Source organism: Lutra lutra, chromosome 6, assembly GCF_902655055.1.
Source record: "Lutra lutra chromosome 6, mLutLut1.2, whole genome shotgun sequence".
Classification (NCBI taxonomy): domain Eukaryota; kingdom Metazoa; phylum Chordata; class Mammalia; order Carnivora; family Mustelidae; genus Lutra; species Lutra lutra.
The window spans coordinates 143,863,735-143,891,353 of NC_062283.1; the positions used below are offsets into that span (position 1 = coordinate 143,863,735).

A 27,619-nucleotide genomic window follows, 5' to 3' on the forward strand; every position below is an offset into this window, starting at 1 on the left:
TCCCTTGAGGAATCAAAATGAAAGTCAGTCATTCTCTTTCTCTCTCTCATCCATATTACAGTTCCTTAAAATCTCCCAAACCCCACCCCTTTCTATACGAAACGGAACCCACACAGGCCTTAGGGAGTGTTTTAATAAACCCGTCCACGAACACCGGTTCGCCTGGTCCAGCTGAAGTTCTGAGATCGGTTGAACCGAATTGTCCATGGTTGCACCAGCTCCTCTCAGGTGGAAAGTGCCGGATGGCACCAGAGGCTGCGGCTGGTGGCCTGGGAGGAAGACACCCAGAGGGACAGGGCATAACCAGCTGTTCCACGTAAAAGTCTTGCGCTGTTCCCTTCCGGAATCAGCCGATGTGGCATTTTCCACCGATTCGTGCAGAGGAACACATCCCTGGCTTGTCACATCTGCCTCTGAGTGGCCGGCCACCCCAGAGCCTTGCCTTCCTGGGCCGCCCGCTGCAGCCCTCGGGGCGCTCTGAGGACTGTGCGTTTTGGCTTATCCCAGAGTCAGGGGTGCACTGACGTATGCATGGGGACCAGCTCTGACAGTCTTCCCCATCTCTCTCCTTTGCCCTGCCCTCCTCCCCGCCCTTTTTTCGAGGAACCATCTCCGGTCCCCCTGGCAGGCAGCTGCATGGGACAGAGGCCGAGGCCACATTCTGTAGCGCTCACACCCACGCGTGGAGAGAACCGAAAGCGCAGGGGGATTCAGACTTGTCTACAGAACAAATCCAAAGAAGTTGTTCTTCTGTTCTGCTTTAGGCCACCATACATTAGGTCGCCTGCTTATCCCAGCCAGTCTGGGGCTGGGGGACGCCCCATGTTTTCTTCCCAGCACCCCAACTATGGCAACTCTCAGGCTCCCATGATGCACCAGCCTGACCAGTACGGGTAGGTAGCCACATACCTGACTTGCTGCGGGACCTGGGCATTTTTTTTTTTTTTAAACTGTTAATGACCGTGCCATCCGGCTGCGAAAGGAACACCCCAAGCAAGAAAGCGAAAGACCTGAAAGGAAATCCATCCCAGAGGGGGTCGTCTTTTTGTTTCTTTTCGTTTGTTTCGGGGTTTTTGTTCGTTTTGTTCTGTTTCGTTTTTCACTCTTCTGGACGGTTCCGTGGTAGTGTGGTGGCGCCCTGCATGCCGTCCCCGGATCCCGTCTCTGCATGGCTTTGGGCATGGCTGCTTCTCCTTCGTGCCTGAGAGGGAAATGCACACTCTGAGCTCCATCAGAGTAATGAAGTCACCTCCCCTGGAGTGATTTCCCCCACTGTCGTCCTCGTGTTGTCTGGAAACTTGTGTCGTACAGCACTGTTATCACGACTGTGTTACTGTCATTCCCGCCACTACGGTGACCCGCTCCCACACACACCCCCGAATTCCGAGCACAGCGACCTTATTTGACAGGAGACTCTCTGCAGGAGACATGACTCAGGTTATTAATAGGACTTAAGAGGGGTTTCATTATATCATCACTGAACAGACATCTGTGCCAAAGATTTCTGTTACTTCCTTCTCCCAAGGAGTTTTAGAATATTGAAGTCACCAGAAAAATGCAACCAAATCCTCCAACACAGAATTTGCTTTCTAAACATAGTGTTGCCATATTGTCAATTTCAACACAGGAATTACATACAGCAACAAAAAGTGTCTTTCTTCTTTCCTTATTACAGAGCTTTATAAGAGCAGGCTGTCACCATTTTTAGCTTAGTAAATGCTCCTATGGTATATTATTATTGAGCAATTTATTTAGTGAAAATATTATTATTGATATTGTTTCCCATATCGTAATGATAAGATTATCCCACAGAGATTGAATTCTGTTCAGTAGCTGCAGTAGAAACACGCCACATTTTTGCTGAAGATAAAACGGGGAACAGTCCGCTGGCTTTGTTTAAAGATTAAACATATACAACTGTGCTTTCACGACTTGTTGTGAATACGTAACACAGACAGCCTTCCACTAGTTTTATATTCAGGATACATTTATTTAGACAGCAAGAGCGAATGATAATTTTGCAGTCGAGAGTTCTAAATCCTATAAACATGGTCCTAAACGTGGGGCAACAAATACAGAATTTTGTAAACATAATCCTAAAAGCGAAATAATAAATGTAGAATTAGGTAAACATAATTCTTTTGGGACTTTGTCTTTTCCTCTTTTCCTCCTCTCTTGTGGTACCTTCAAGGTCAGTCCATGAGTCAGTAGGAAAATAACAGTGGGGAGAGGGAGGCATTCATCATCAGCTGCTAATCCATAGGATCTGTCCCTCACCAACTCTGGAGTTCTATTTAGTCCCACAAAGCTAGTTTGGCTGTGCCTTGCCAAGCCACATTAAGCAGCTGTGTAAAATGAATTTAAATGGCATGCATCAGAGTAAAATCTCTTCCACTGGGCAGAAAATCAATGTTAGCTAACCAGCACGAGAAGATCCAATCTGCGTTTCAGCCAACAGCATCCGCATAGCTTCCTTAGAACACAACACCTCCTCCTTAATTAAAAATAAGAACAAGAAAGATGTTGGAGTTCGTCTTTGTAAATCTTGTAAAGGACACTTGGCAAAGGCTCATCTTTGCGGCCCCATCCCCGTGAGCTCAGAATTTTGCCTTTTTATGTCTACAGCATTCTTTCTAAAAAAGAAAGAAAAGAAAGTTTTATTTCTATTTTAAATCTTCCTTTCTTTGCCCTTCACCATCCACATAACCTGTTGTGCCTTTTTTTTCCCCCAAAGCAGAAGCTTGAGCGTGAGAAAACATGTGTAGTACATGTTTTAGTGCTGTGGGTTGAGAAATTTGGTTTTCAATGTGCTTTTGCTTTCCACATCTCCTTGCAGCAAAGTCGTGTTTTTGCTTTTGTTTTTGTCGTCTTCCCCGTTGGTAGCCGTGCTGGGCGGAAGGCAGGTGGGCAGTTTGGAAAAACCCGTTCGCTGAACGTCAGTTTCTTCTGTGGGGAAGAAGTGGCCTTGCAGAAACATCCTCACAGAGTTTGTTAAAACGCCTTCTTTCTCGAGTCAGAGTCCCACAGGGCCCAGAGACTCTGAAAGAACCTGAAAAAGACATTAATGACAAAGGTAGTGAGTGTGTGTGCGCGCACATACGTGTGCAATTAGACAGGAACAGAGAGCTCGCTGTGAGACATGCCAGCTTACGGCAGCTACACTCCGGGCTTTCACAGCTCATTGCAGAGAAGACGGTACAGAAAGCACACGGGTCTGACTGGTTGGAAGCCGTTTCACTAATTCCCTTTTTAAGGCTGGCATGAGAAGGGTGAAACCCACGTGCTGCACTGAGTAGATTAAGGAACGTGTAGAAGATTTGGGTTTTTTTTTTCTTGTTTACTTTTTGAATAAAGGAATTCCTTGTTTTGATTATCAGGATTTACAATAGAATATGGTGACTCTTACTGTTCAAGTACTAAATTAGCTCAGTAATAATGTCTAATCATTTGGAATCAGTAATTTATACCATGCATTTGTCCAGGATGCCCCTCGCCCCGCCATATACACTGATACACGTTTTACTCAGAAAATGCATTGTTGTGTTTAGTTTTATTTTTTTTTTTAAGATTTTATTTATTTGAGAGAGCGAGCACAAGCTGGGGGAGGAACGGAGGGAGAGGGAGAAGCAGGCTCCCCGCTGAGCAGGGAGCCCAACTCGGGGGCTCAATCCCAAGACCCCCAGGATCATGACCTGAGCTGAAGGCAGATACTAAGCGACTGAGCCTCCTAGGCGTCCCTGCTCTGTTTAGTTTTAAAGCATTTCTAGTTAAGGTGGTGCTCTTTTGAAGTACTGAGAGAGAGGCGGACACATTAGATGATTGATGGGAAGCCTAGTTGAGGGACAGCAAGTGACTGTCACCCTCCGTCCAGTTCTGATGGCTGTCTATGGCACCATGTTGAACAGAGTTGAGACATTGTCCGCAGAGGAGAGCCAAAGCTGGCCAGAAGATTAGGAGGGACTTTGGCCACTACCCCAAAAGAACCGTTGCCATGAATCTGAGGCCACACAAACACGTAAACAAAATTTCCCTCGGCTGCTAAGTGGGTTTTGCCTCCATCCATCCATCCATTCTGGGCGGCACCTGGAAGCGTCCAACAGCTAACATTCCTGCCAAATACAGCCGATTTGTGGATTTGGCTACATCGGAATTACCCAGGTTTTTGCCTTGGACATGAGCCCCAGGATGAAGCATGACTTCGGTGAACTTGTAGATGGCCCACCAAGCCCCACATCTTTAGGCCGGGGTATCCTTTGGTTCCCTGAAGACTGCCGCCCCAGCACCCGCGGGTATCAGTTTGAATCTCGTCTTTGGTGACTTGAGGTGGCTTATGTCAGAGTTCTGACACAGATCCTTATGCTTTTTCATCAGAACAAGAATGTTTCAGGGGTGTCTGGGGGGGCGCAGTCGGTTGAGCACCTGACTCCTGGTTTCGGCTTGGGTCGTGATCTTGGGGTGCTGAGATCTAACCCCACATCGGGCTCTGTGCTCAGCAGGGATGTCTGCTTGGAATTCTCTCTCTCCCTCCACCTCTCCTGCTCGCGTTCTCTCTCAAATAAAATTTTTTAAAAAGAAGGAAGATAATGTTCCGTTCTGCGTTCCAAGAGGGTTTGGTTTCCGTGACAGAACAGTAGAACCTCAGAGCTGGAGGGATTGTAGGTCTCATCCGGCCTCCGTCCCCTGAGTTCATGGTGGAGAAAACAAGTCTCTCTGAGTTACCTGCTCAGGACCCTTCCGCCAGGGACAGGTGGGCAAGGCCGGCTCTGTGCCCTGTGCAAATGGCTCTTCCTTCACTAAGTGCAGTCTCTCTCAATTTTCCCTTTAAAAGAAAACGCCTTAATTTTAGTTCTCCATCATGCCTAAAGGCAATTCTCCTGCCAGAAACCAGCCATCAGCCCAAGTCTGGGTGGAGATCGTGCTTCTGAGTTACGGTCCGGGCTTCAGTTTCCGGCCCTCCCTGCGATGCCCCTGTAGGGAACCACGGGCCTGGCACCTCCCCTCCCAGACCCCGCGCACAGCAGTTGTCATCGTTTCTGGAACCACGCGCCTTGTGACATGAAGTCACTGTTTGCTCGAGGGCACACGGATGGGTTTGAGTCTCGGCCCTCTGGTATGGCTTTAGCACCCAGCATCATCGCGACCAGAGCGTGGCTGTTGGAGGAAGGGCTCCGAGTCGGCACTTGGACCCACAGGTGCGCACAGCCACTGATGCTGGCACAGCCACATCCATCTTCCCTGTGCTGTCCCTGAGAGACGCGCCTGTGGACTGACTGAACTTCAGAAAGAGCCAGACTCATAGGCTTCTTAGTTTTAAGGGGAAAAAATGAGCAAAAGTGAGTCAGTTTGGAAAGTTCTATCACTCTTGCCTGCAAGGGAACTTCTATACCGACTATCACAACCATGAATCTGGAGACCTACGTTTTAATACTTACATCAGACCAAAAGCTAGGTAACCGAAATCAGTTTTGTTAAAATATTTTTGTTTTTAGGAGGTGCCCGGGCGGCATAGTCGGTTGAGTGGCCAACTCCTGGTTGTGATCTCAAGGTTGTGGGGTCGAGCCCCGCTACCGGGGCACAAAGTCTGGTTGGGTTTCTCCCTCTCCTTCTGCGTCTCCCCTCATTAGCTGTTTCGAGCACTTTCTCTCTCTCTAAAATAAATAAATCTTTTTTTAAAATATTTTTGTTTTCAGTGAAACAAGAGATTGGGAATTCTATTTTTTAACCTTTGCCACTCATTATATCCCATGAAATCATCTTAATCGTAAGGTAACTTGATCAGTGGTCTTCCTCTGCTCCACGGACAAGCAGTGGGTTAGCCTGTCCTCTGGGCTATAGAGAGCCGCTTACGTCCATATCTCATGGGCATCCCACGTACACACGTGTCTTCCAGCAACAGTCTTTAGGGAGGTGTATTTATAATTCATTTCCCCTGTTGCTGTTCGCCAGCAAGGCACTTTTTCTGTATTATTTTCCTTGAAACCAGTATGACGCAATTCTGCTGATGGGCCGGGAGCCACTGATGTGGAAATACGTTAATGGAGATGGTGCATTAAAATGTCAAAGGGAAGGGGCAAAAAACTTCTAAATGTGTCAAGACCCAGTTGCCGTGGGGTCCACGGGCCTGAAGGGACTGTGAGTAATGTGTATTAACAAAGAGTTTAGCCCTTTGGATTTTGGACAGTTAGGTTTTAAAATAACAGCTGTGATTAGAGAAGTCACATTATTGAAAGACAAAGAAAAGATTTCAAAGGCTTAAGTAGAGTTTTTATTTCTACAATTAAATGTAAGCCTTCGCATTATCATCTAAATACTGTGCTTAGTTTTTAGCCTCTTTTCCCTTCAGAATTTAGAATTGAGTATTCTGTTGGCATTTTAAGATTATGACTTTAATCAGATCTTTCAGAGTTTCATAACTATCATGGTAACCACAGAGTATATTTATTAGTCTTCAAATCAAACAGTGGTAAAACAAGGGGTGCTTGGCTGGCTCAGTCAGTAGTGTGTGTGACTCGATCTCAGGGTCATGAGTTCAAGCCCCACATTGGGCCTGGAGCCTACTTAAAAAAAAATGAAACACTCATTTTTTTAAGACATTTTATTTATTTATTTACAAGAGTGCACACATGCACGTGTGAGCAGGGAGATAGGCAGAGGGAGAGGGAGAAAAAATCTCAAGGAGATTCTGCACTAAGTGCGGAGCCTGGTGTGGGGGCTTGACCCCATGACTCCAAGATCATGACCTGAGCCGAAATCAAGAGTCGGACACTTAACCAACAGAGCCACCCAGGTGCCCCAAATACTAATTCTTAAAAGACTAAGATTTTATAAGATTTTATATATATATATATATATATATATATATATATATATTTTTTTTTTTTTTTTTTTTTTTTTTTTTTCCAGTTTAATGAGATCCAGGGAATCCCAAGTCCGAAATGTAGAGCAAACCTTTCATGGATTAGGGTCTGTGAAGTTCCCTAAACAAGCGACTGTGTTGCCTGGCAGGAGTTGTATCCACCCCAGCCACTGGCAGGGGGAGGCTCACGAGCCTGTATTTTTTGTAACCCCCTAAGCGGCCCTGGGGTGGCCAGCACATGTCTAAGGCTTGGCCTTTGGGATTCCTGCTCCCTGAAGAGAACTAGGGGAAACTCAGAGGGACGCAGTGGAAAGTGGAAAGTCAGATGCCCACTTTTTTGTCCCTAAGAGATATCAGAGGAGAATTCTAGACCCGAGCCTTGGTTACTGGATAGCATTTGGAGAAACTAATGGGTGTGCAAACCTGAAACCATATCTCGGGCTTTGGCAGTCTCTTGACTTAGGGCCAAGTTGGTCTCCCCAAATCCTCTGACTTTCTGCCTTCTGCCCTCTCAGACACGGTTGTCCTCCTCACATTCTGCAATATTCCAAGCTCCCCACCGTGTCTAGACCTGCCTTCCTCATTCAGAGTATCTCCTGTCTATGCCCCAGTCCAAACCTGGGTGCTGTCCTCAGCATCTAAGGTGACTCGTGGTGACACATATAGTGGGTCAGAGCTCCCGTTACTAACCCAAGGGAGCCTCACATTGGTGGACTGTGCCCCTTTTTACTTGACTAAGCCACTGTCTGCATGTCTGACCTCGTGGCCACTAGCATCTTTGCCCCACAGACCTCGCAGCCCCACCAGACCAGCTGCGATGGTCCTCTCTGGAATTGGCTTTCCAGTCCATCTCTCCCCAGGGGAAGTCAGCACCACAGTGCAGGCAACACGAGTTCTCCACGGTTACGAAAAGGCAAGATGGTTGAAGTCACATGTATCTCAGGGAGCAGCACCGGCCTCATCGCCACCCTGCAAAGCACTCAGGCTGACTGCGGGAAGCATCCCGTCCTGCTCTGTGCGAAATTGCATCATCTCAGCTGTGTTTGGGGCTGACGGCACCAGGGACAGTTTAAATGCAGTGAAGAGGACCTGATCTGTCTGTCCCGGTCTGGGGTTTGGGAAGCATCCTGGGTGACCATATGACAATCATGGGCAAGGGGCTCCCGGGACCCCTTAGCTGGTAGCGTAAAGGGCTGTGGGAGCAACTCCCAAAGGTGACCTTAATTCTTATTTTGAATTTCACTTCCATGAATAGATTTTTTAAAAAATGAACAAAAAATCACAGCTACAGAACCCCATAAGGTTTTGTCTGTGGCTTTTGAAAGTTAACTCTTTCTAAATGGCCTTTGACTATTAGATACCAGGTAAGAGCAAATGGTGAGGAGACTTTTTGCTCAGCATTCAGGCTTTTCCTACAACACATTTTACCCTAATTTTGAATAGTGTGGCTTCAACAAATGAAGTAACTTTGTGGACCAGCGCTGCTTTCAGCTCGGGAAATCTCTAAGAATTTTAGGATGATTTTGTTGTAAGTTAGAAATGACTGGACTGAATATTTCCTTGCATTAGAGCCGGGACAAGTGTATTCTCTGTTAGAGGGCTTTACAGGATATCACTCTAGCAAGTTTATGAGATGGAGATCTCAGGACCCGGATTCTTTCTCTTTTTCATGCAATAGACTGGCCTGTTTAGGTACAAGAAGTCCGTGAGTGCATGCGGGATCTGTGCATTCTTCATGACCACATTCCCAGCTATCGCTTGGGTTGGTTCTGGATGGGTGCTGTGGCGGAGCTCCTCAGTATTTGTCAAGCGGTGCACCTGTCTGCGGTGCTGGTACCTCTGACATCACTCTCTCCTACACCTTGTGCCCAGAAAGGGGATGTCCTGGAGTAAAGGGTGGGTACTTCCATCACTGAAAAGGAATAGCCCTCCTTAGGAATTACTCAAGATCTTTTCTTAATGGTATCATAATTGCAAAATTAACTTTAAGTAAAGATCTCTGACATAACACAGAAAAGAGCACTATTTTCTTTCTGTGGGCGACCTCAGCGGCAACTAGTTTTACTTTCCGGGGAGCTGTGCGATCTGCATCTTACCAGGACCCAGTGAAAAGCTACGTGCACCAGAACCCACAGAGTCCAGGGGACTCTCTTCGTCTTCCGGGGAAGAGACAGGTTTGGGGGCCCACACCTGCCCCCCATGGCTTTGGTCTCCGCCCTGAGCCTGAGGCAGCCCGTGTGCTGGGAGTCAACAGGCAGTCTCTGAAGGAAGGGAGACTTGCTGTTTGTCTTTGTCTGATTGCCAGCAGTTGTTAGGAATCACAGAACAATGGGCTTACCAACCCCAAATGAACTTGGAGATGGAGAGAACATTCTCAGTTATCAGTTACCAGACTTCAGGCAGCCAAATGCTTTTTGCATTTTCTTCACACCCTGACAGGGAAGTCTCGCCTCAAAACCCTCAAGCTCTATTTGTTCTCCTGGTTGCTTTGAGAAAGAAGGTGACAATCCGTCAGCGGCTTTAGGAACAACCGAAAGGGGGTACCTGCATTGAGGCAGACAAGGACTTAATCTTGAAACTGCACAACAGGTGCGTTTTAGCGGCGATGCCAGGAGCAGGACTGATAACAGGTTGGATCCCGCCGAGAAGGCTTCATGAAGCAGTTAACAGAAAGGGAAAAGATGTTCCTGGTATTAGAGCCTTTTAGGAAATCAAGATGGAATATGCGGGATTCCTCGCTGCGTAGTAGAAACCGCCTCCCCGAGATGCAGGGTGAAAACACAACTCTTGGAAGAAAGGCGAAGACGCCCCGGAGAAATGCTTGAGAGGCCGAGGGGCCCCGGGGGCAGCGCTTGTGATGCGGGCTGTGGCCGGACATGCCAGGGAGAGCTCGTCTGCCATTTGCCACGCACTGTGCATCCACTCCAGAGACCATTCTTGAGACCAGTGAACAAAGTTACCACAGCCCCTCTGTCGAAAGGGTCTTTTTCATAGAGCTCTTGAAAAATGACGTTCCTTTTTTGCCCATTCTCAAAGGAAAAAATAAAACTGAAATGTATCAATGACCAAAGGGTTTGGGGAGTTATTAATTTATAGCTGCTGGAAAGTGATTAATTACTGCTGTAGCTTTGTGGCTGATGTCCTGCACTTTTCAGCCTTCTGGAAGGGAACAGGCTGCCTCGAAAGGGATCGCATTCATGACAAGGGAAGATCTTACACCAAAGACTAGAGAAGGGTTGTAAGAGCACAGGAAGCGAAGATGAGTTCTAGAACTCTCCCTCTGCTTCTCAGACTTGAGCCTCCCGCTGCCCACGTGACATTACCTCTCAGTGACTGCCCCCTCACCCAGCCTCTCGTGCGAGCTGGACACCTGGGAGACACCTTAGTGCCCCTCTCCTTTCCGCCCAGGATCTCATTCCTCACCCCGTCCTGTCAAATGTGCCTCTGAGAGTGGCTGTGCCACTGCCCTCCTGGCCTCTCTTACCTTCTCTTGGAGTAACTGCACACCTGCGGCCCTAGGTCCATTCGCGCCACCCATGTGTCTTCCTGTCCACAGGCAGGGGACGATGCCTTTGAAACACATCTCTTTAGGCCATTGCTCCTGCTTAACAACCCCTAGTCTCTTTCCAATTGTCCCAGCCTACAGACAGGACCCCACAGAACCACAGGCCCCAGGGGACAAGGCCCTTCAGTCCCTCTCCACGGTCATGCCCTCTAGTCCGCCAACTGCCCCTGCTGCCAGACCCCTGAGCCATGGTGTCCTCTCCTCTCCTCACCCAAGTGAATCCCGCTGATCTGGCCAGAGATGAGGTGTGAGGGGAGAGGAGGGGGGACTGGCATCCATTTCTCAGGGAACTTTCCTGACCTCCCTGACTGCAGGCTCCCCCGTCCTCCCACCTTGGCCTCCACAACAGAGCGTGCTCGCAGGTGGACGTGGCCGTCCGCTCCGGCAATTTGACTTGTTTCTCTGCTTGGCCCTCCTGTTGCTGTGCTCCTCCTGCCCCGTCCCCGCCCACACCAGTCTTAAAACACTCATCTCGAACAAGTGATTGTAACTACCAATAAACAGAAGATGTTTCTGATTAATATTAGTTATTTCTGCCATGTCTCCCTGAGCAAAAGGCGTACAGTTGTTAGTTTTTTTTTAAATAACACGTGGCTGTGTATTTCCACAGGAATCTACTGCTTGTAAATCGTTGGCACTTCTCTTCGTCATCTTTGGTTTTTTTGTTTTTTTTTTTTTTTAAGATTTTATTTATTTGACCCGGAGAAAGATCACAAGTAAGCAGAGTAGCAGGCAGAGCGAGGGAGAGGCAGGCTCCCTGCTGAGCAGGAAGCCCCATGTGGAACTCGATCCCAGGACCTGGGATCATGACCTGAGCCGAAGGCAGACGCTCAACCGACTGAGCCACCCAGGCGCCCCATGTCGTCTTTGGTTTTAAAGATACAAATTGCCACTTTACCTTCCCAGGATTGAGTCTCACGCTTGTTCAACCAATAGCACTATTTTGTCACCGAAATATGCTAGTGCACACGTTGTCACAGGCGTGCGATGGATTAGCCACAGTGGAAATGGGCTGGGGCACGGATGGCTGGCTTTTCTGTTTTGATTATGTTGTTTTGGGGGCACTGGCAGTGTTTTTCCTGCTACAGATATTAGATTTAAAATAGTTTTGACTGAATTTGTCCTTGGTACTGCTTGGGGGTAGACATGGTGTAAGTCAGGTTGAGCGTGCTCTCCGGCGATACCGGGCACATGTGAAAACAGCTTCTGTTTCTAAAACATTGAAAATAGGGCATCCTGTGCAATGTTACGCATACAGTTGGAACTCTCTAAAAATAAATTCTGCTGGAATTGGGCTTTGCAAAGATTAGGTTCCTGGTTCTGAAGACTGTTGGGTTTAAGTGGGAAAATGCTCCAAATTTTGGTGTTAGCCTAATTAATTTTGTCAGTAAACAATCTTTGCTGGCTATGTAACTCCAGCTACATCTACAGTGACAGTCCATGTAGAGAAAAATCTGTATGTAGTCATGCCGTTTTCCAGTGGAGCACGCCCTGCTTTATGTTCCTGGTGAACATGACTCAGGAACGATGTTTCCCGTGGATATGCTAGAACTCTTGCGTGCAGCTTCTCTCCATGTGGCTTGCCCCCAGGACTTTGTATGACGTGGCTCCCCTCCTGTGGCATCTGGTCCCAAAGCATTTCTTCTCTCTGCCCCGACCCTTCTCAAAAGAGCTGCATCAGAAACCCACTCACATTCAAGTTACACATTTCACACTTCCCCGTCTGTCACTGTTGAGAAAAAATAGTGGTGATTGCTGAAACAATGTGGCCTAAATATTCTTGTAAAGCACCAAAATCATATACAGGTCTTATTTTAAATTTTCTTGTAGTTGACTTTAAAACAAGGTATTTAGAAAAAAATGTGCGGTTACCCTTTATAGCGTTTCATACCGGTGCGTTTAACCGCTGGGTTCAAGCTGTAGTTAGAAGCTGTAGTCCCCTTTCTGCCTTCACTGTGAACCACTGGAAATGGTCACTTTAAAATTGGTGTTTGCTTCTGGGTTTTTTCCCCAAAGCCAGCTCTTTGTTGGCAGATAAATGTGTAATGTTTGAGAAATCTCCAAAGTGAATAAAAGGAAGATCTATTTTAAAAAAAAATCACTTTTGTGTGTGTGTGTGTGTGTGTGTGTATAGACTGAGAAGCAGGATGAGAAGTGCTTTAGGGAGATGGGTGTACAGGCTCCACTTTTGAATTATTCTCCTTATAATAACCTGGTTCTTGTCATCGAGTGACAGATCTCAAACATTTATGTCTAGTCCCAACCAAAGACTGATTTCAGTGAAGTTCCTCTAGTTAATCTGTGGGTCCACGTGTTCAGGTAACAACCCCCACACCATGCTTTGACTTTGAAAAAATCGGGCCAGTGCTGTGTTGCGGAAGGCCCAGGGGAGCACAGGGCCTGGCCCATTTGCTCACGTGCCTCCCACGCAGTCCACTAGCAGCAAAGCACCGACACGACATTACTTCTGAATGTTTATTGGGTCCCCTCTGAGACGTTATTGGCCATTTATCGCCACAACCAGCGCAGGTTAGGAACCTGTGGCATCAGGCCAGCAGTAATTTGTAACAAAAACTATCTGAGCCCGTAGACCTGTAACAGCCCAGGAGTTCACCCCCCAAGGTCAAGGAAGGGTACTCTGCTTTTCCAGATACAACTTACATCTTAGGGTTTTATGTGGACAGTGTTGCCCTTGTTTCCATTTGCATTTTTACCTGTTTTTGTCGTGTTGCCCTGTTTCTTTTTGAAAAAGAGAGTGTCTGAGTGACTGGCTTCTTAGACTGTCCCGATGCCATTTGCAGCAATCTTGAGTGTTGCTGTGGTCAAAAAGGGATTTAGCGGTCGGTGATGCTGTCTCTGGAAGGGGGCCCTCTTTTGAGGTCTCTGTAGTCCAAGTCATAGGAGTCAGCCCAACCAGAGAAGATTTTTGTCGTGAGCCCCAGAAACCCTCTCCTGATAGCCGCACCTCATGCCCTCTCCTGTTAGTCACGCCATGGTGAGTTGGGGTGCTCAACTTAGAGAGGTGGCCATGTTAGGTTTCCTTCCACAAAACAAAATTGTCTCAATTTACAACATTCAGCAGAGTGCATTGAAGGCCTTCTTTTTTTAGTATTAGCCCATCTTGCTTGTCCAGAATTACCAACAGTTTTGGCGGGTAGTTTTCAAAGCAATAATGAATAGGGTTTCTTCTCCGATGATGGAAGGACTGGCTGTCTCCCCCCATTTGGACAGATGGCCAAGTGCCATGCTCATGGCCACACATGGCCACCCTGAGAAGACTCCCGTCGTTCTCAGCTGCTTCCCTCCTTGGATACCCGAGGGGCCTACCGCACCTGTGAAACTCCTTCCTGAAAGCAGATGTTCAGGAAGCCCAAAGAAAAGCTCTACTTTGTATCTGTCAGCTGTCTACAACTACAGATGACTACAGTAGATAGAGGGAAAGTATACAGGGGGCTCCCTATGCCATTATCCATGTCCCATCGAGTGCTAGCAGTGTTAGGGATCCCATGGAGAAAGAGAGAGAGGACACGGACTGAAAGCCAGCCTGAGGCATTCTGTTCCTGCCACCTGCTAGCTGTGTGTCCTCAAGCACCTTCTTCAGCCTCTCTGATCCTTTCTTCTTTCTCGGTATGTAAGCATAATCCCACCAACCTTCCTCCAGGAATTTAAAAAATCAGATGTGTTCAATGCCTAGAAATTGGGCCAGGTGCATTTATTAGGGCCTCAGAAGTCATGACAGTTACTGTTATCTGTCCCTGCGTGTTCACATGCAAAAACAGGCCCAGAGACCCGAGGAGATTTGCTCCCAGATCCCAGTGACCGTGGAAAGTGTGACTAGTGACAGAGTGAAGACCCCTGGCATTTTAATCAAACTTGTAAAACTACAGGCATGGTTTCATCGAGGACCACTGTAGCCAGCGGCACGATGTCTTCAATTTCTTGTTACTTTTAACAAGTTACTTTTATTTTTTTTTTAACCTCTAATGCATACCTTCATTATCTTACGGTGATTGCAAGTGGACAGTGCAGACTTGGGGGAGAAATCCTAGATTAGGGTTATCAGGAGCCTGCCTGGTGGGTTCTCTATTCCGATTCTCTTTGCCTCTTGAGTTATAAGCCAGCATGCTCAAGGACCCTACTGTTCCGCACACCCGGGAGTCACAGCACATGCGAAACTGAGTTTGGGGGAAGCCTGAAGAGGTGGCCTGAGGCCTGTGTACTCGGATGACAACGTTTTCTACCAATTCATTTATCAAGTATTACTCTAGTAGCTGGGCAGGCTCAGTAGCTGCTCCTCTCGGAGACATAAGAGCCAAAACGCGCACCATAACTTGTTAGAAGACCCAAAAGAAAGTACAGGGGGCTCTGATAGGCAGAGTCTGTGGCAGGCGGGGCTTCCAGGTGGGGGAGTGAGGATGGCCTTTGCAGAAGGGGTGGCCTTTGCACCTGGATCTTGAAGGTCAGGTCACCCCTGGTTGAGACTTGAAAGCTGTCTTCAGAAAACCCAACCTGTTCCTAAATTAAGGACGCTCTTCAGATGATTTATCTGCTGCGGAATTAGGAGAGCAGCCCCAACAGGTTTCACTTTTTCTTGTTTTCTTTCAAAACAGGTGCATAAATGTGAGAGTGTCTTTTGTTTGAATGAGAGCACGTCAGAAGGGGAACCTAAGATACTTGAATTAACGCCAGCCACTTTCATGCTGGATGTTAAGACCCTAACCATAAAGAAATACTGTTTCCAGCTGTGGGGCAATGCATTTAGAAGTATTTGACAACCTCGAGGTTAATCAGAAGCCATCAAATGATCTCAGATACATTGTTAATGAACTGCAGTGGGTATTATAATCCTGATTCAGCAGTCTGTAGTTATTCCAAATGGCACTTCAATGAGCTCAGAATTCAAGGCTGAAGTAACATTCCTTTCTCCCAGAGCCACACCCACGCCATTAGTCTTTCAGCCTGCTAGAATGTTCGTCCTAAGCCATCATCAAGTGTTTGTCTAGACAGGAATTCTCTGAATGGTGATGTAATATTGAAAAGAAAAAAAAAAAAGCCCACTCAAACCCTTATACTTTGAATTTCCCAAGTGGACTGTGTTTGAACTTTTTCCACCAGCCAGGAATTTGAATCCATTGAAAATTGCTACACAAAAAGAATAGTATATTGGGTTTTTCTTAAAATGACTTATGTTAATCTTTTAAAGAATCTTCAAAAATATTTTTCTGTTATACATAGAAAGTCATCAGATGACAGCTTAATGGAGGCTGAGGGGGCTTGTACTCGTATTACATTTGGTACAGATAACGCCAAGTGTAGATTTTTACCCTTCCTATTAGTTTTTCTCTTAAGAAGGAACACTGATAGCCAAAAGTTGGGAAAATTTTCTCAAGGTATACTATTTATGTAAGAGATGCTTGAGTACGACAGTGGAGGCTCTCGCAGATTTTGTCACATTGCCTTCATCTTTCTCTCTACCTGGTAATTCTCCTGCAAGAATTAAAGCGCCGCGCAATTTGAACCTCCCCCATTCCCCGTCTCATTTCCAGCAGTTAGAGAAATGCCTATGTGCCACAGGTGTCCCCTTAAGATTAAGAAATACCCTCTTCCCCTTGCAAGAGTGCAAAGTTTGTCTTTCACAGAGCACACACAAAAACCTAGCAAAACTAAATCACCAAAATGTAAGTTCATGAGTCTGCATCACAGTTGAGGAAGGGTGACCCTTAAGGACCCTGTCAGCCAGTTGAAGCTCCCTTCCTTCCTGTCCCAAGAAAGCCTACAGAAAGAAGTGGAAGTCTGGTGTTTACTCTGTAAAGTTAATATGGGGATATTGGTGTGAGTTTCATAGTACCTAGTTACAGAATGCTAAGTAACAGGGTTGAAGGGTTTTAGAAATGTTTTCTCCCACATTCATTCTATCAGAACATTTAGGTCTAAGAAAATATTTTTTTTTTAAAGATTCTATTTATTTATTTGACAAACAGAGATCACAAGTAGGCAGAGAGGCTGGGTGGAGGGGGGAGCAGGATCCCCGCTGAGCAGAAAGCCCAATTCGGGGCTCGATCCCAGGACCCTGAGATCATGACCTGAGCTGAAGGCAGAGGCTTAACCCACTGAGCCACCCAGGCGTTCCCGAAGAAATAATTTTTAAATAACTTTCTCACACTGCCCATTTGATTTTCATCCCTTGACTTCTGGATTTTGATATGAGGACACTAAGTAAAGCTCACAGAGTCAGATCTTCTTAAACATTAGAAATTAATTTTGCTTGCTTTTGTAATTCCTGTTCTTATTTCAATTTCCCCCTTTCTTGCTTATATTCCTCTATATAAATCATAACCTGGAACACTTGACATGATTCAAAATGTATAATTTATTTGTGGAATTTATATTACTTGGAATTTTTACACAGTGGATTAAATAATTACTTAGCAGTAGTTCAGCCCTCTTTCCAGGAAATAAGTTATTTTAAGCGAACATGAAAAATAGTGGCCCCCGCCCCTCACCTAGATGCATTCTGAGAAATGGCTCCCTGGGTGACGTGCCACCGGTGTCCATGGCCAGTGTATGTATGCGTGTGCTTTCTCTTCCTACAGGCAAGGCAGTTTTCCCGGCATGAATCAGAGTGGACTTATGGCTTCCAGCTCTCCCTACAGCCAGCCCGTGAACAACAGCTCTGGGCTGATGAACACCCAGGCACCCCCCTACAGCATGACGCCCAACATGGTGAACAGCTCAGCAGGTAACCGCGTCAGCCCCGCACTCTGGGAGCTGCCCGCCCCGCCCCCTCCTCTCCCCGAAGGCCTGCACTGGTGAACGGCCCGAGCAGCGGGATCCTTGGGTCAAAAGGGGACACACTCAACTTGTCTGCTGCCTGGAAACTTGCTCAGTCTATGTAAATGTTTCAAGACGTGAGGATCACGTTATATTTTGTGTGAATGATTTGCGCGGCCTCTGTGATTTTGTAATGGGTGGGCACGTTCCAGCGACCCTGGGGACTGCCTGCTTGATGTATACGCTGAGTTCTTCTTCTCGTGGGGCATCATCCGAAGTCTTGGAAGATCCCCCGATAAAACCGGTGCTCCCTTCGGTGCGAGTTCACCTTTCAGAGGAGGGATTGAAGGGCAGAACCAGGGGCGTTGAAGTACTTTTTCACCTTGAAGTACATACCTGGAAATAGTTGTTCCTAAGCGTGGTTTGCAGATCGTCTCGGGTGAGAAAGTCTATATTATTTTCTTAATGGATTGTTTTAAATTTTCCATCGTGTTTAACATTTTCAACCCCCTTGGTGATGTCACCAACTGCGTTCTTACCAAAGCCCGTCCGGTGAGTGCAGTAAGGGGATACATTTGTGGAAACACCAGGAATGTCTACACCTGTGCCAAGAGTCCGTGTTCTCAGATTCCGTAGGCCCTGAACTGCCTCCCCCCGCCCCTCACTGCCCAGCAGTTGAGGAGCGCTGCTCTTGAGATGAGAAGAGACTGTGGGTCGTAGCGGACCTGTCACTTTCTAATGCCTGTTGGAGGGGCTGGCGCTGTCCCAGGGAGGATGCTCTCCTTCGATGAATACAAAGCACCTTGTAGCTGGTTGTGTGCACCCTGTGAGGTTTCATGGTATGTTAGGGAAACACCGTGGAGTTAGAGGCCTGGCCCTTTCTTACTACCTTTTCTCGTTTCCTCTGCCTTTTGCCACCCTTCTTGGGAACTTTGAAAGGCCACCCCAGGAGCTGTTGTTGTTACAACATTACGTGTTTCGTCTGGCTCGTCGAAATAAAATTACTTCAGAGCATTGAAACCGCACAATAAATTTTCACCTACTATTAGCAGTGCTCATTTTTCCCTTTTTCCTTTGGACCCCAGAGCCACAAAAATAACCAGCCACAAGTAGATGGCGCCGTGCCCTGCCTAAGAAGGTTTATGTGTTCCTGGGGAATAACCAATTTAATGGAAATTCACAGAGAGAGTTTCTTTTCATTATTATTATTATTCAGATAATGCAGCTCTTCGTTACTTCCTGCAGAAGAAATCTGTTCAATGAGAGGCTGTTTAGCCTCACAGTCTAGTATGGGCTAGTAAAAATTTTTTTATTGCGTTGTGTATTCCGAAACATTGAATTTTTAATAATTTAGACATTTATCAAATCTTCTCTACACATTTAGGTGATTTTATTCCAGCTCTATACATCAGATGCACCCTGATAGAAAGTAGTCATCTAGCTAGCACATCCAAAGAATATTAACGAGTTAGCATATACTGTGTGTCTCCTGATAGGCGCCCATTAAGCTGCCGTCTCTATGTTACAGTCTCTGAGGGAAACAGGAGTGGCAAAGGAACCCATAAAGTTACCGACTGGCTCCTGATGGGTTTTGGTCTGAAGGTCCTTGACCTTTTTCTAGAGTTGGGCCCCAAATGGCTTCGATCATCATCACATCAGTCTACTTGTTTTGGGCCCATGCGGATCAATGACCAGTGATAAGGGCAGAATGTGTTCTCTCTGTAAGGGCACTTTTGGAGAAGGTGCACATAACACCCCTGATGTCCAGGGCTGGCAGTGGGATTTGCTGAACCTCGACAGCTTATGCAACTGGAATTCCAGCATCCTCTTTGCGGAGTTCAGGCAGTTGTGATATAGACGGGGTTCAGGGCCAAAAAACATCTTCCTGTGTAGTGACAAATTGTTATAGGCTTCAGTAAGCAAGTAATTATTCAAATGGAGTCAGTGTGAGTATGAATGTGACAACTATTTCTTCATTTTAAAATGCAGGAAATGTGGGGTGCTAAGCAGTGGGGGGGGATTTTTTTTTTTTTCCCTCTAAAGGAGCTTTTTTCAAAAAAATTATTTTCATTAATTAGAATTAGAATTAGATAATGCAGTGGGCAAAAGTATAAGTCACGTATAGCCTTGTTAAATACGCCCTTTTATAATCCTTGTGTTATTAGCTATGTTATACTTCTTTGGGTTTCCTTTTATAATATTCATTAGTTATATGCTTGTCTTCATATAAACCATCATCTTCAGAGAAGACATCTAAATTCCACAAAATCTATCTGCCATCTGTGGTTCTAAGTTTGCCTCCCTAGAAGCCGCTCTGCAAAATGTAGGGCATTTCCATCTGTATAACCTCCGGATAGTAAAGCAACAGCCATATACTCCTGTAGGCAGGCCTTCCTCTTACACAAGAGCCCTGCCGGGATTCCAGATCTTTCCGCCAACCTACCACGGCTCCGTCCCACAGGTAGTGTCCCATTGACGTCCTACCAGTATGGGGCAGACTAGGTCTGTTAACCCTCACAGAGGAAAAAAGGCAAGCTCATTACCACGGGATCGACAGCTTTCTTCCGTGTTCTCAAAAATCAAGAACCACGTATCACCCAGAATGCTTGTTAAAACTACAGATTTCGAATTTCTGGACGGTGCACAAATCTCTCATAAGTGCTCGCTAAAGCTTAAGAACCCCGATTTGGAGGTACTCGGCTCAGCAGTCTCCTGGCAGAACCCATGCCCGCTTGTGGGGCGTTAGCTGCTTACCAGATAATTTGCTGTTTTGAAACTTTTTTTAAAAAGCTACAAAACCATGGCTTGTATATGCATCCACCAGACGGATAGGTGGTGACCTCAGAGACTTCAGGGTCCTTCTCTAAGGATGTTTTGGCTCTTGAGCACCGTTGCTGACGGTTGGATGTCCAAGTGGTTTCTAAGATTGTTGGGGTTTTTGTTTGCTTGTTTGCTTGCTTGAAGTGAATGATTTTTGGTGAACTGCTGTCCTCCCTCCCCGATCAAAGATATGGAAGGTGTAATAAATGATGAAAACCTTTTCTCTTTAAGTGGGCAGAATGCAGACTGGGATTATGCCGAATCGGTTGGTAGCGCTGGACTTCGTCGGTAGCTGGGGCTTTCTTGAAAGCACAGCGGTGTGCTGGGTGTGCTCAGGCTGCATGTTTCCTTGGGCTGCCTGTCGGAGAGAGGGGCCCGGGTGGCAGTTAGGGTGGTGTGCCCCTCGCTCGCACTGCCCCCGTGGAGGTGCGTCATGACCAGGGGTCGGAAGGCTCTTGCCGGGCTTCTCCCATATCCTCCACACGCGTTACGTCCACAGTGCTTTGCTCTGTGTGCCCCACGTAAAGAGAGTCATGCCTGCCCACAGACGTGTACACCTTGACAGGCCCTCGCGTGTTTTCCACAACAAGGAATAAAAGATTCTGTGGAGGATGCACTGTCGTTTACCGTGAAAAGAACAAACCGCGTGTGTGCTTCTGGTCCCATGGTTCCATCTTCTGGGAGTGACTTGGCCACCTTGTAGGAAGACTGAGTAGAGAAAGCTGAACGAGGAAGAGCGAGTGTTTGAGTTCAGTTTTGCTCACAACATATGTTCTTTATGTTCCTCTTGAATATATTAAGTCCAGGGCAGAATGGCTGCCTTAGGACCTTGACCCACACTTACTTTAGGAAATCATTCTAGCTCTTAAATTTCAGTGGTAAAGCCAGAGGCTAGCACTTGAAATGTATTTACAGTGCTCACACAGCACTTTCTGCAAGCCCGAGTTCTTTACTGCCCCCTTTTTATGTCTAAACTTTACATACTGGATTACTGATGTCAACAGGAGAAAGAACGGGGCCTTGATTTAACACATCCTTACAACAGTGGTGGTCTCTCTCTTCTGGGAAAGGAGAAGAAAAAAATAGTGCCCCTGGAGTGTCATTGCCCTGGGAGGCATATAGTGCTTTGCAGTGATTCATTGAGAATTCTGGTAAGAAGTCAAAAATAAGCATTTCAACAAAAGGAATAGTAAAAGCCACAGTAGGGAAAGACCTTATGATCCATTTAGTAAAATAAAATTTGCAGTGTAAGGCAGGAGTACTAAATACAACTATTCCTCTCAATTCTATCCTTATTTATCTCCCAAAATAATAAAGCAGTGCCACTTTTGACCATTTTTTATATTTGCATATCCTAAATGCCCATTTAAAAATATATAATAGAGAAGAGGTTTGGGGAATTTCAAACCAACATATATACTTAACTTCATCTGAGTCTGATTTTTTTAAGTCAGTATAAATTATTATCATTCATTATAATAATACATCTTGGCCTACCTCTTTTTTTTTTAAGTTTTTTTTTATTTATTTGACAGAGATCACAAGTAGGCAGAGAGGCAGGCAGAGAGGGGGAAGCGGGCTCCCTGCTGAGCAGTAAGCCCAGTGTGAGGCTCGATCCCAGGACCCTGGGATCATGACCTGAGCTGAAGGCAGAGGCTTAACCCACTGAGCCACCCAGACACCCCTTGGCCTACTTCTTCATGCTTAAAAACGGTTCATGGGTATGTTAACACATTGAACGCACAAACACAAATATTACTATTTTCTGTCTTTCAACAGTAATATTTAGGCATAACTTCTTACAAATGCTAACAGAACTATTCATTATAACCTTTGAAGGGGCAGGCCTTCACAGAAGCCGCATGTCCGTGACTTTGCCACATTCTCAGGATGGCGTGGCTGTCATTCCTGTGTGACAGCTCTGTGCATAACTAGCGAGGACATAGGGACTTTCCTGAAGAAGCTCCTCTTTCCACACTCGTCCCGCTCTTTTTCCCCTTTCTGTTCTTCTAAAAAGGGTGTTTCTCAGTGTACAGATTTACTAATTCCCCCAGCGCAAGACCCCGGAGAGAAGACTACATGAAAGCAGCCCAGGGCTGTGAGTGGGGCGGTCCTGGGGCGCTCTCTCTCAGCTGCTTTTCTGAGGTTTCACACATTCACAAAAATAACGGCATTTTTAGCTGATCCCAATAGATTTTTTCTCTGCAGCTGCATCACTTGAAAAAGCTTTTTGTTCCAGTTCTTAAAGTCTAAGTATTGAAAGTAATTTGGAAAAAAAAAAAAAGAAGAAAGAAAGAAAAACATCCCAATTATGATTTGTGTGCGTGGTGATGACTTCAAGGGCTGACCAAGCGCGGACGGGCTGGGACCCGCGCACCAGCGTCCCGTGGAAAAGACGGGCACGTCCCCGGGCGTCCACAAGCGCGCTGCCGGACTCCTGGGCACGTGGCAGGGTCGGTTTTTTTGGCAGGACCTCTGGTCTCAACCTGCCGTGATGCTAACGATATTAGCAAATTAGCACCGCAAAGCTTGCCAGCTAATTCGCCAGAGCCCTGCTCGCTCTCTCACTGCTGTAATTAAAACTAATTATTTTCTAAAACATAGTAATACATGAATATGTGCAATAATCATTTTGTAGTGGGCAATCTGTGGAGCCTTTTTTAAAGCTGCTGCTTCTTCTCTTTTCCTTTTTTTTTTTTTTTTTTTTTGGCACATTATGCAACACACGCACTGCCTGGGAGGACCCAGCACTTCTGTTTGCAGAGTGCAGAACGGGGCCTGTGCATAGAACCTCAGGTTTATTTTGTGTTGAAACAGGAATGTTTGCTGGCTGTCATTCACTGACAAGGCTCTTCATTCTCTCCGCTCTCCCTTGTCTGCTTCCGTCTCCCCTCACACATCTGTTTGGTGTCGCGCTCCCAGCCCAGCGCTGTGCAGATGGTTGTCACAGTGGGGTTCTGTAGAAATTCAGCTGTTAGTCCCCGGATGTCTACACTGATTCCCTACTGTAGCCTTGTTCTTCCTTTAAAAAGAAAGCCAGACCCTCCTTCTTAACTCTGAAATGTCTCTTCGTGTTCGTAATAAATGGGTACAAATCAGTTGTCCCTTGGTGAATCTTTCCTTCCAAATCCTAGATGACCTTGATTGAATTTCTGAGCTTTGACATAGAAAATGAGTTTTGCCGGGAATCGTGATGTTGACTCTTGAGCAGGTTGCGGGGTCTGACCTGGGCATTTGAGCGCCTGCTGGGCATTAATAAGTGTACACACAGCCCCAGACCGAAAGGAAACCGGCCCCGTTGTAAAATCATTACAAATCCTGTCCTCCGAAGATTACTTTTGTTTCTTGTTTTACAAGTCACTTGTTAGGACTGTTTTCCATGACTGCAGCCTAGGCCGTGTGTGCTAGTTAAGCCTTTAAAATGAAACAATAGAAAATGGCGAGTGATTTTACAAACTGTAGATTCTGTAAATGCAGGACATTAAGAAAGCATGAAATCTTCCAGTCACCAGGTAAAAAATACACACACCCGGCATTTCCTTTCATACCCAATGACCCACCGAAACATTGGACTTACCGCCCCTCGCACCTGCTCTATTAAAGCTATAGTAATTTTGAAAAAATAATATTGATATGAGTTGCCTTTCAGGGGCTTGTTGGGTAGATGATTGTGGTCTTTTTGTCTTTGGGATTTTTTTTTTTTTAAGTTACAAAAGGATTGGCAGAATGCCGTGCTGTGTAGGTTTCAGAGAAGTGGTGTGCTCTCGGTTACCATCTCTCTTCTCTTCTTCCTTCAGGGGAAATTCAGGTGTCCCACGCGTGTCTCGGTAACTGGGGTTAGCAGGAGCACGGCCCGCTGCCTCACATGTATAATCCTAAACTCTTTCTCCTGTTTTCGATTAGCATCTGTGGGTCTTGCAGATATGATGTCTCCCGGGGACTCCAAGCTGCCCGTGCCCCTCAAGGCCGACGGGAAAGAAGAAGGCACTCCGCAGCCCGAGAGCAAGTCGAAGGTACTTCCTTTCTCCTCTGCACGCGGTGTGGGGCCTGCCTCGCTGCGGCTGCCGTGGTGTTCTGGTCACTGGTGTCCGCCTCCACTCTTGTTGCCATTTGGTTTCTTCTCTCGTGCATGCCTCCATCTCGTGCACCATGTCTGTAGCTCTCCTCGCTCTCTCCTCGCTCTCCCCACCCCTCCATGGTGTGGATCTGAAAGTTACTAGTTCTTACGGCATCGAACTCACGGTCGTGGGAGGGGGCGGAGGGACGAGACCCACCGGAGAGAGGCGCTCTGGGGGTGGGGAGAAGGAAGGGGTCCTGCCTGGTTTTGATACTTGCAGCCATTTTCTCTGCCTTCAGTTTATAGCTTCCTGTTTTGGCCGCCTCAGCAACAACAACATACTTAATATTTTGCTTTCCTGCCTTATTTGATAAATAAGGTGAACAGCTTTTTTTTTCCTTTTCTTTCTTTCATAAGGGGTAACCCATGCTTAGCGTTCCATGTAAGCTTGAAATAAGCATGGTGGCTTAGTGGCCTTATCCAGCATCCAGCAAACTTACCAAATTATACTAATTAAGAATGTTGTTTTAATACCTTTATATGTGTGTGTTTTTGTGTGTTTGTCCATGTCTTTATATATATCCATTATATATAAAAATTAGTATGTTAAACTGGATGTGCTTTTCGTTATTTTAAATAAAGTTTGCCCTACCTTTGTCATTTTTTTTTTTTTTTTATTCCTCTACCACAGGATAGCTACAGCTCTCAGGGTATTTCTCAGCCCCCAACCCCCGGCAACCTGCCAGTCCCTTCCCCAATGTCCCCCAGCTCTGCTAGCATCTCCTCATTTCATGGAGATGAAAGCGATAGCATTAGCAGCCCAGGCTGGCCAAAGACTCCATCAAGCCCTGTAAGTGGCTCTGGTTTTTTTGTGTGTGGTTTTTTGTTTTGTTTTGTTTTTGTTTTTGGGGTTTTTGATAATTAATTAATTCTACTTTAATGCTTGCTTATTTATTTGTTTTATAAGACTTTTTCTTCATAATTTATCCATGAAAGGGTTTTCTTGATAATTATGTCAGTAATGAAATGAGTAACATTTATGTAAATCGTAGAAGTTGATTTCTGGTAATGAAACGGTGTTATAAAGGAACACCTCTATACGAAGCATGCGATTGTGTTACTGGGTCCAAACTCCTTCACACAGTGACTTTGTTTAAATGTCTGATCTGTTGTGCACTTATAAAGATCTTCAGAATGAGCTACTTCTCCATTTACATGGGAACTAATAGCAGCCACGGAATAAATGACAAATTTGGCCTTTGGCCTAAATCTTTCATGGGCTGTTGTATCTGAAACATCTTATTTCAAAACTGCCTACCTGAAAATAAAGATACTATGCTCTGGGCACGGGTTAGCATAATATCAGCCCTGCTTTGTTTCAATCCACCTGTCAGAAATTAACAGAAAAGTGGTAGAAATGTTACCGCGTGTGAATATTTGGAATGCTACTTTTGGATTAATAATACGTACCTACATTAGAATCAGTCAAGAGAGAAAAATTCCCTCGTGTGCAAGACTGCTGATCGTCTTGAAATTAAGTGTTGATTTCCATATGATCCGTAAAAAAAAAAAAAACCATTTTTTTTAAATGGTAACGTACATATAAGGGAATTTTTTTAAGCCTTAATGTTCTTCTGTCCATAGAGCTTGGTCTTCATTTTCCTACTGAAGAAATTAATTCTGTGCCATTTAAAAAAAAAAGAATAAGAATGGCACTGTAGTAACCTTTATTTTACATTCATATAGGGAATCAAAAGATCTGTTTAAAAAAAAACTTAACATGCAATTACTTGCCAAGAAGGCTTAATTAACACGCTAATTTTTGTAAGACGACGTATTGAAGAGTACAGCTCAGGAAAAGCAAGTTGGAGGGAAGAAAACTATGTGCAGAATCTGGCAACCTAGTCAAAACCCCAAAAGGAGGCTGCTATTAATTATCCATTCACTGGTTTAAACAGATAGAGCTGAAGGTTTGAAGGGTTGGTGGTTCCAGTAAATGTTTGTAAAATTCATGTGGAACTCTAGCATAACCAGCATTTTCCTTTTCAGAGGAAGAAAGGGCGATACTCGCTGTTACCTTCTCTGTAGACATGTTTCGCTTTTGCAAAAACCAAGATGAAATGAAAAATGCTCTAGGGCGGGTTAAGCAGAACTAGCAGGAAGGGGGAGTGCAAAGCCTGCATTTTGATGTCCTTGTGTTATTGGCTTTGAGTCTCAGAAGGCAGCCAGTGTTATGGGTGTTTTTCCCATAACGTACCCTGGTGTTGCGTTTTGTTTTGTCTTCATCATAAGAAAAGCATTTTTGAATCAGCCTACTCTCAGGTTAACAGGTGGAACAAATTACAACTTTTTGAAAACATTTGTATGTTGGCTCGGAGGGGAAAATTTCAGAGGTTGAAAATAATAATCTTTAAAACCTTAAGGTAATAATTAAGCATACTAATTAGACTACTAATAGATGATATTACATGTTTAAAAATTCCACCTTATGAAAAAATAAATTAACTAAAAAATAAAATAAATAAAAATGCCCCATTACCGACTCTGGATTTATAAAGATTGAGTGAGATAGTTACGATATTTTAACTTAATTAGTTAGCTCCCGCCATACAATGAGTCCTTCGGGAAAGAAACTTCTATTCCAAAAAAAAAAAAAAAAAAAAACCACTTTCCACTAAAATAGAAGAAAAAAGTAAAATGAATTGTTGACTTCATTTTCTGATTATAAAACAATTATGCTTAAAACTGCATGCTGCTTTTCCCTTTTTCCTAAATATTTCCACATACACTGTCTCTTCCTGTACCATACCCATTTTATATGTAAGAATTTATGGGGCACCTGGGTGGCGCAGTTAGTTAAGCGTCCAACTCTTGGTTTCAACTCAAGTCATGATCTCAGGATCTTGGGATCGAGCCCCGCCCCCAAGCTCTGGGCTCCAGGCTCTGCTCAGAGTCTGCTTGTCCCTCTCCGTCTGCCTCTCCCCACCCCCGGCTCATGCTTGCACACTCTCTCTCTCTAAAATAAATAAAATCTTTAAAAAAAAAAAATTTACAAGCAAGCCTATGGCTCCAGTGGTAGAGAGGGACAGAGGAGCTATGGTTCAAGGTAGGCTCTGTATTCAGAACATGGTCCCTGCCTTGAATGAGATGTTAATTTAGGAAGGGAACCAAAAGCGATTGTGGAGGGGCGGACCTGAGAGCATCTCTGCTGTCAAATCACTGTTGGCATCACACAGTTTAGGAATATTTGACTGTCCTTTCTGAGACACAACTTCAATCTGTACTTCAGTCACCCTTCCCAGTGTCTCCGGTAAAACCTGTCTCACCGCAGGCCAGAAACGGACTACATGATGAAGATGTTCCGTGCTTTGACAGGGTGCTATGGACCAACATTGTTGTGTTATGGAACATTCTAAAATAAAAATAAACATTTGCACATACACATATTACCGGGCATATGGTAAAGACTGCTGAAATGTAAATCTGCCTGAAAGATCTGAGGCAAACTGTACTTATAGACTTAATTAAAATATACACAAGGAAAACATTT

General features: G+C 45.4%; 1 protein-coding gene across 9 annotated transcripts in view; it reads left to right on the forward strand.

The window, feature by feature from the left end:
• The window catches only part of ARID1B (AT-rich interaction domain 1B), a 441,388-nt gene that overhangs the window by 382,481 nt on the left and 31,288 nt on the right, over positions 1–27,619 (forward strand). For 3 of the 9 annotated variants that reach the window (XM_047732510.1, XM_047732513.1, XM_047732512.1), the window contains 4 exons: positions 765–893; positions 17,015–17,160; positions 23,916–24,025; positions 24,761–24,919. In XM_047732510.1, the coding sequence (XP_047588466.1) occupies positions 765–893; positions 17,015–17,160; positions 23,916–24,025; positions 24,761–24,919 (544 nt within the window). The remainder of the gene's footprint in view (positions 1–764; positions 894–17,014; positions 17,161–23,915; positions 24,026–24,760; positions 24,920–27,619) is intronic. The other 6 variants (XM_047732514.1, XM_047732516.1, XM_047732511.1 and 3 more) reach the window with 5 other exon arrangements.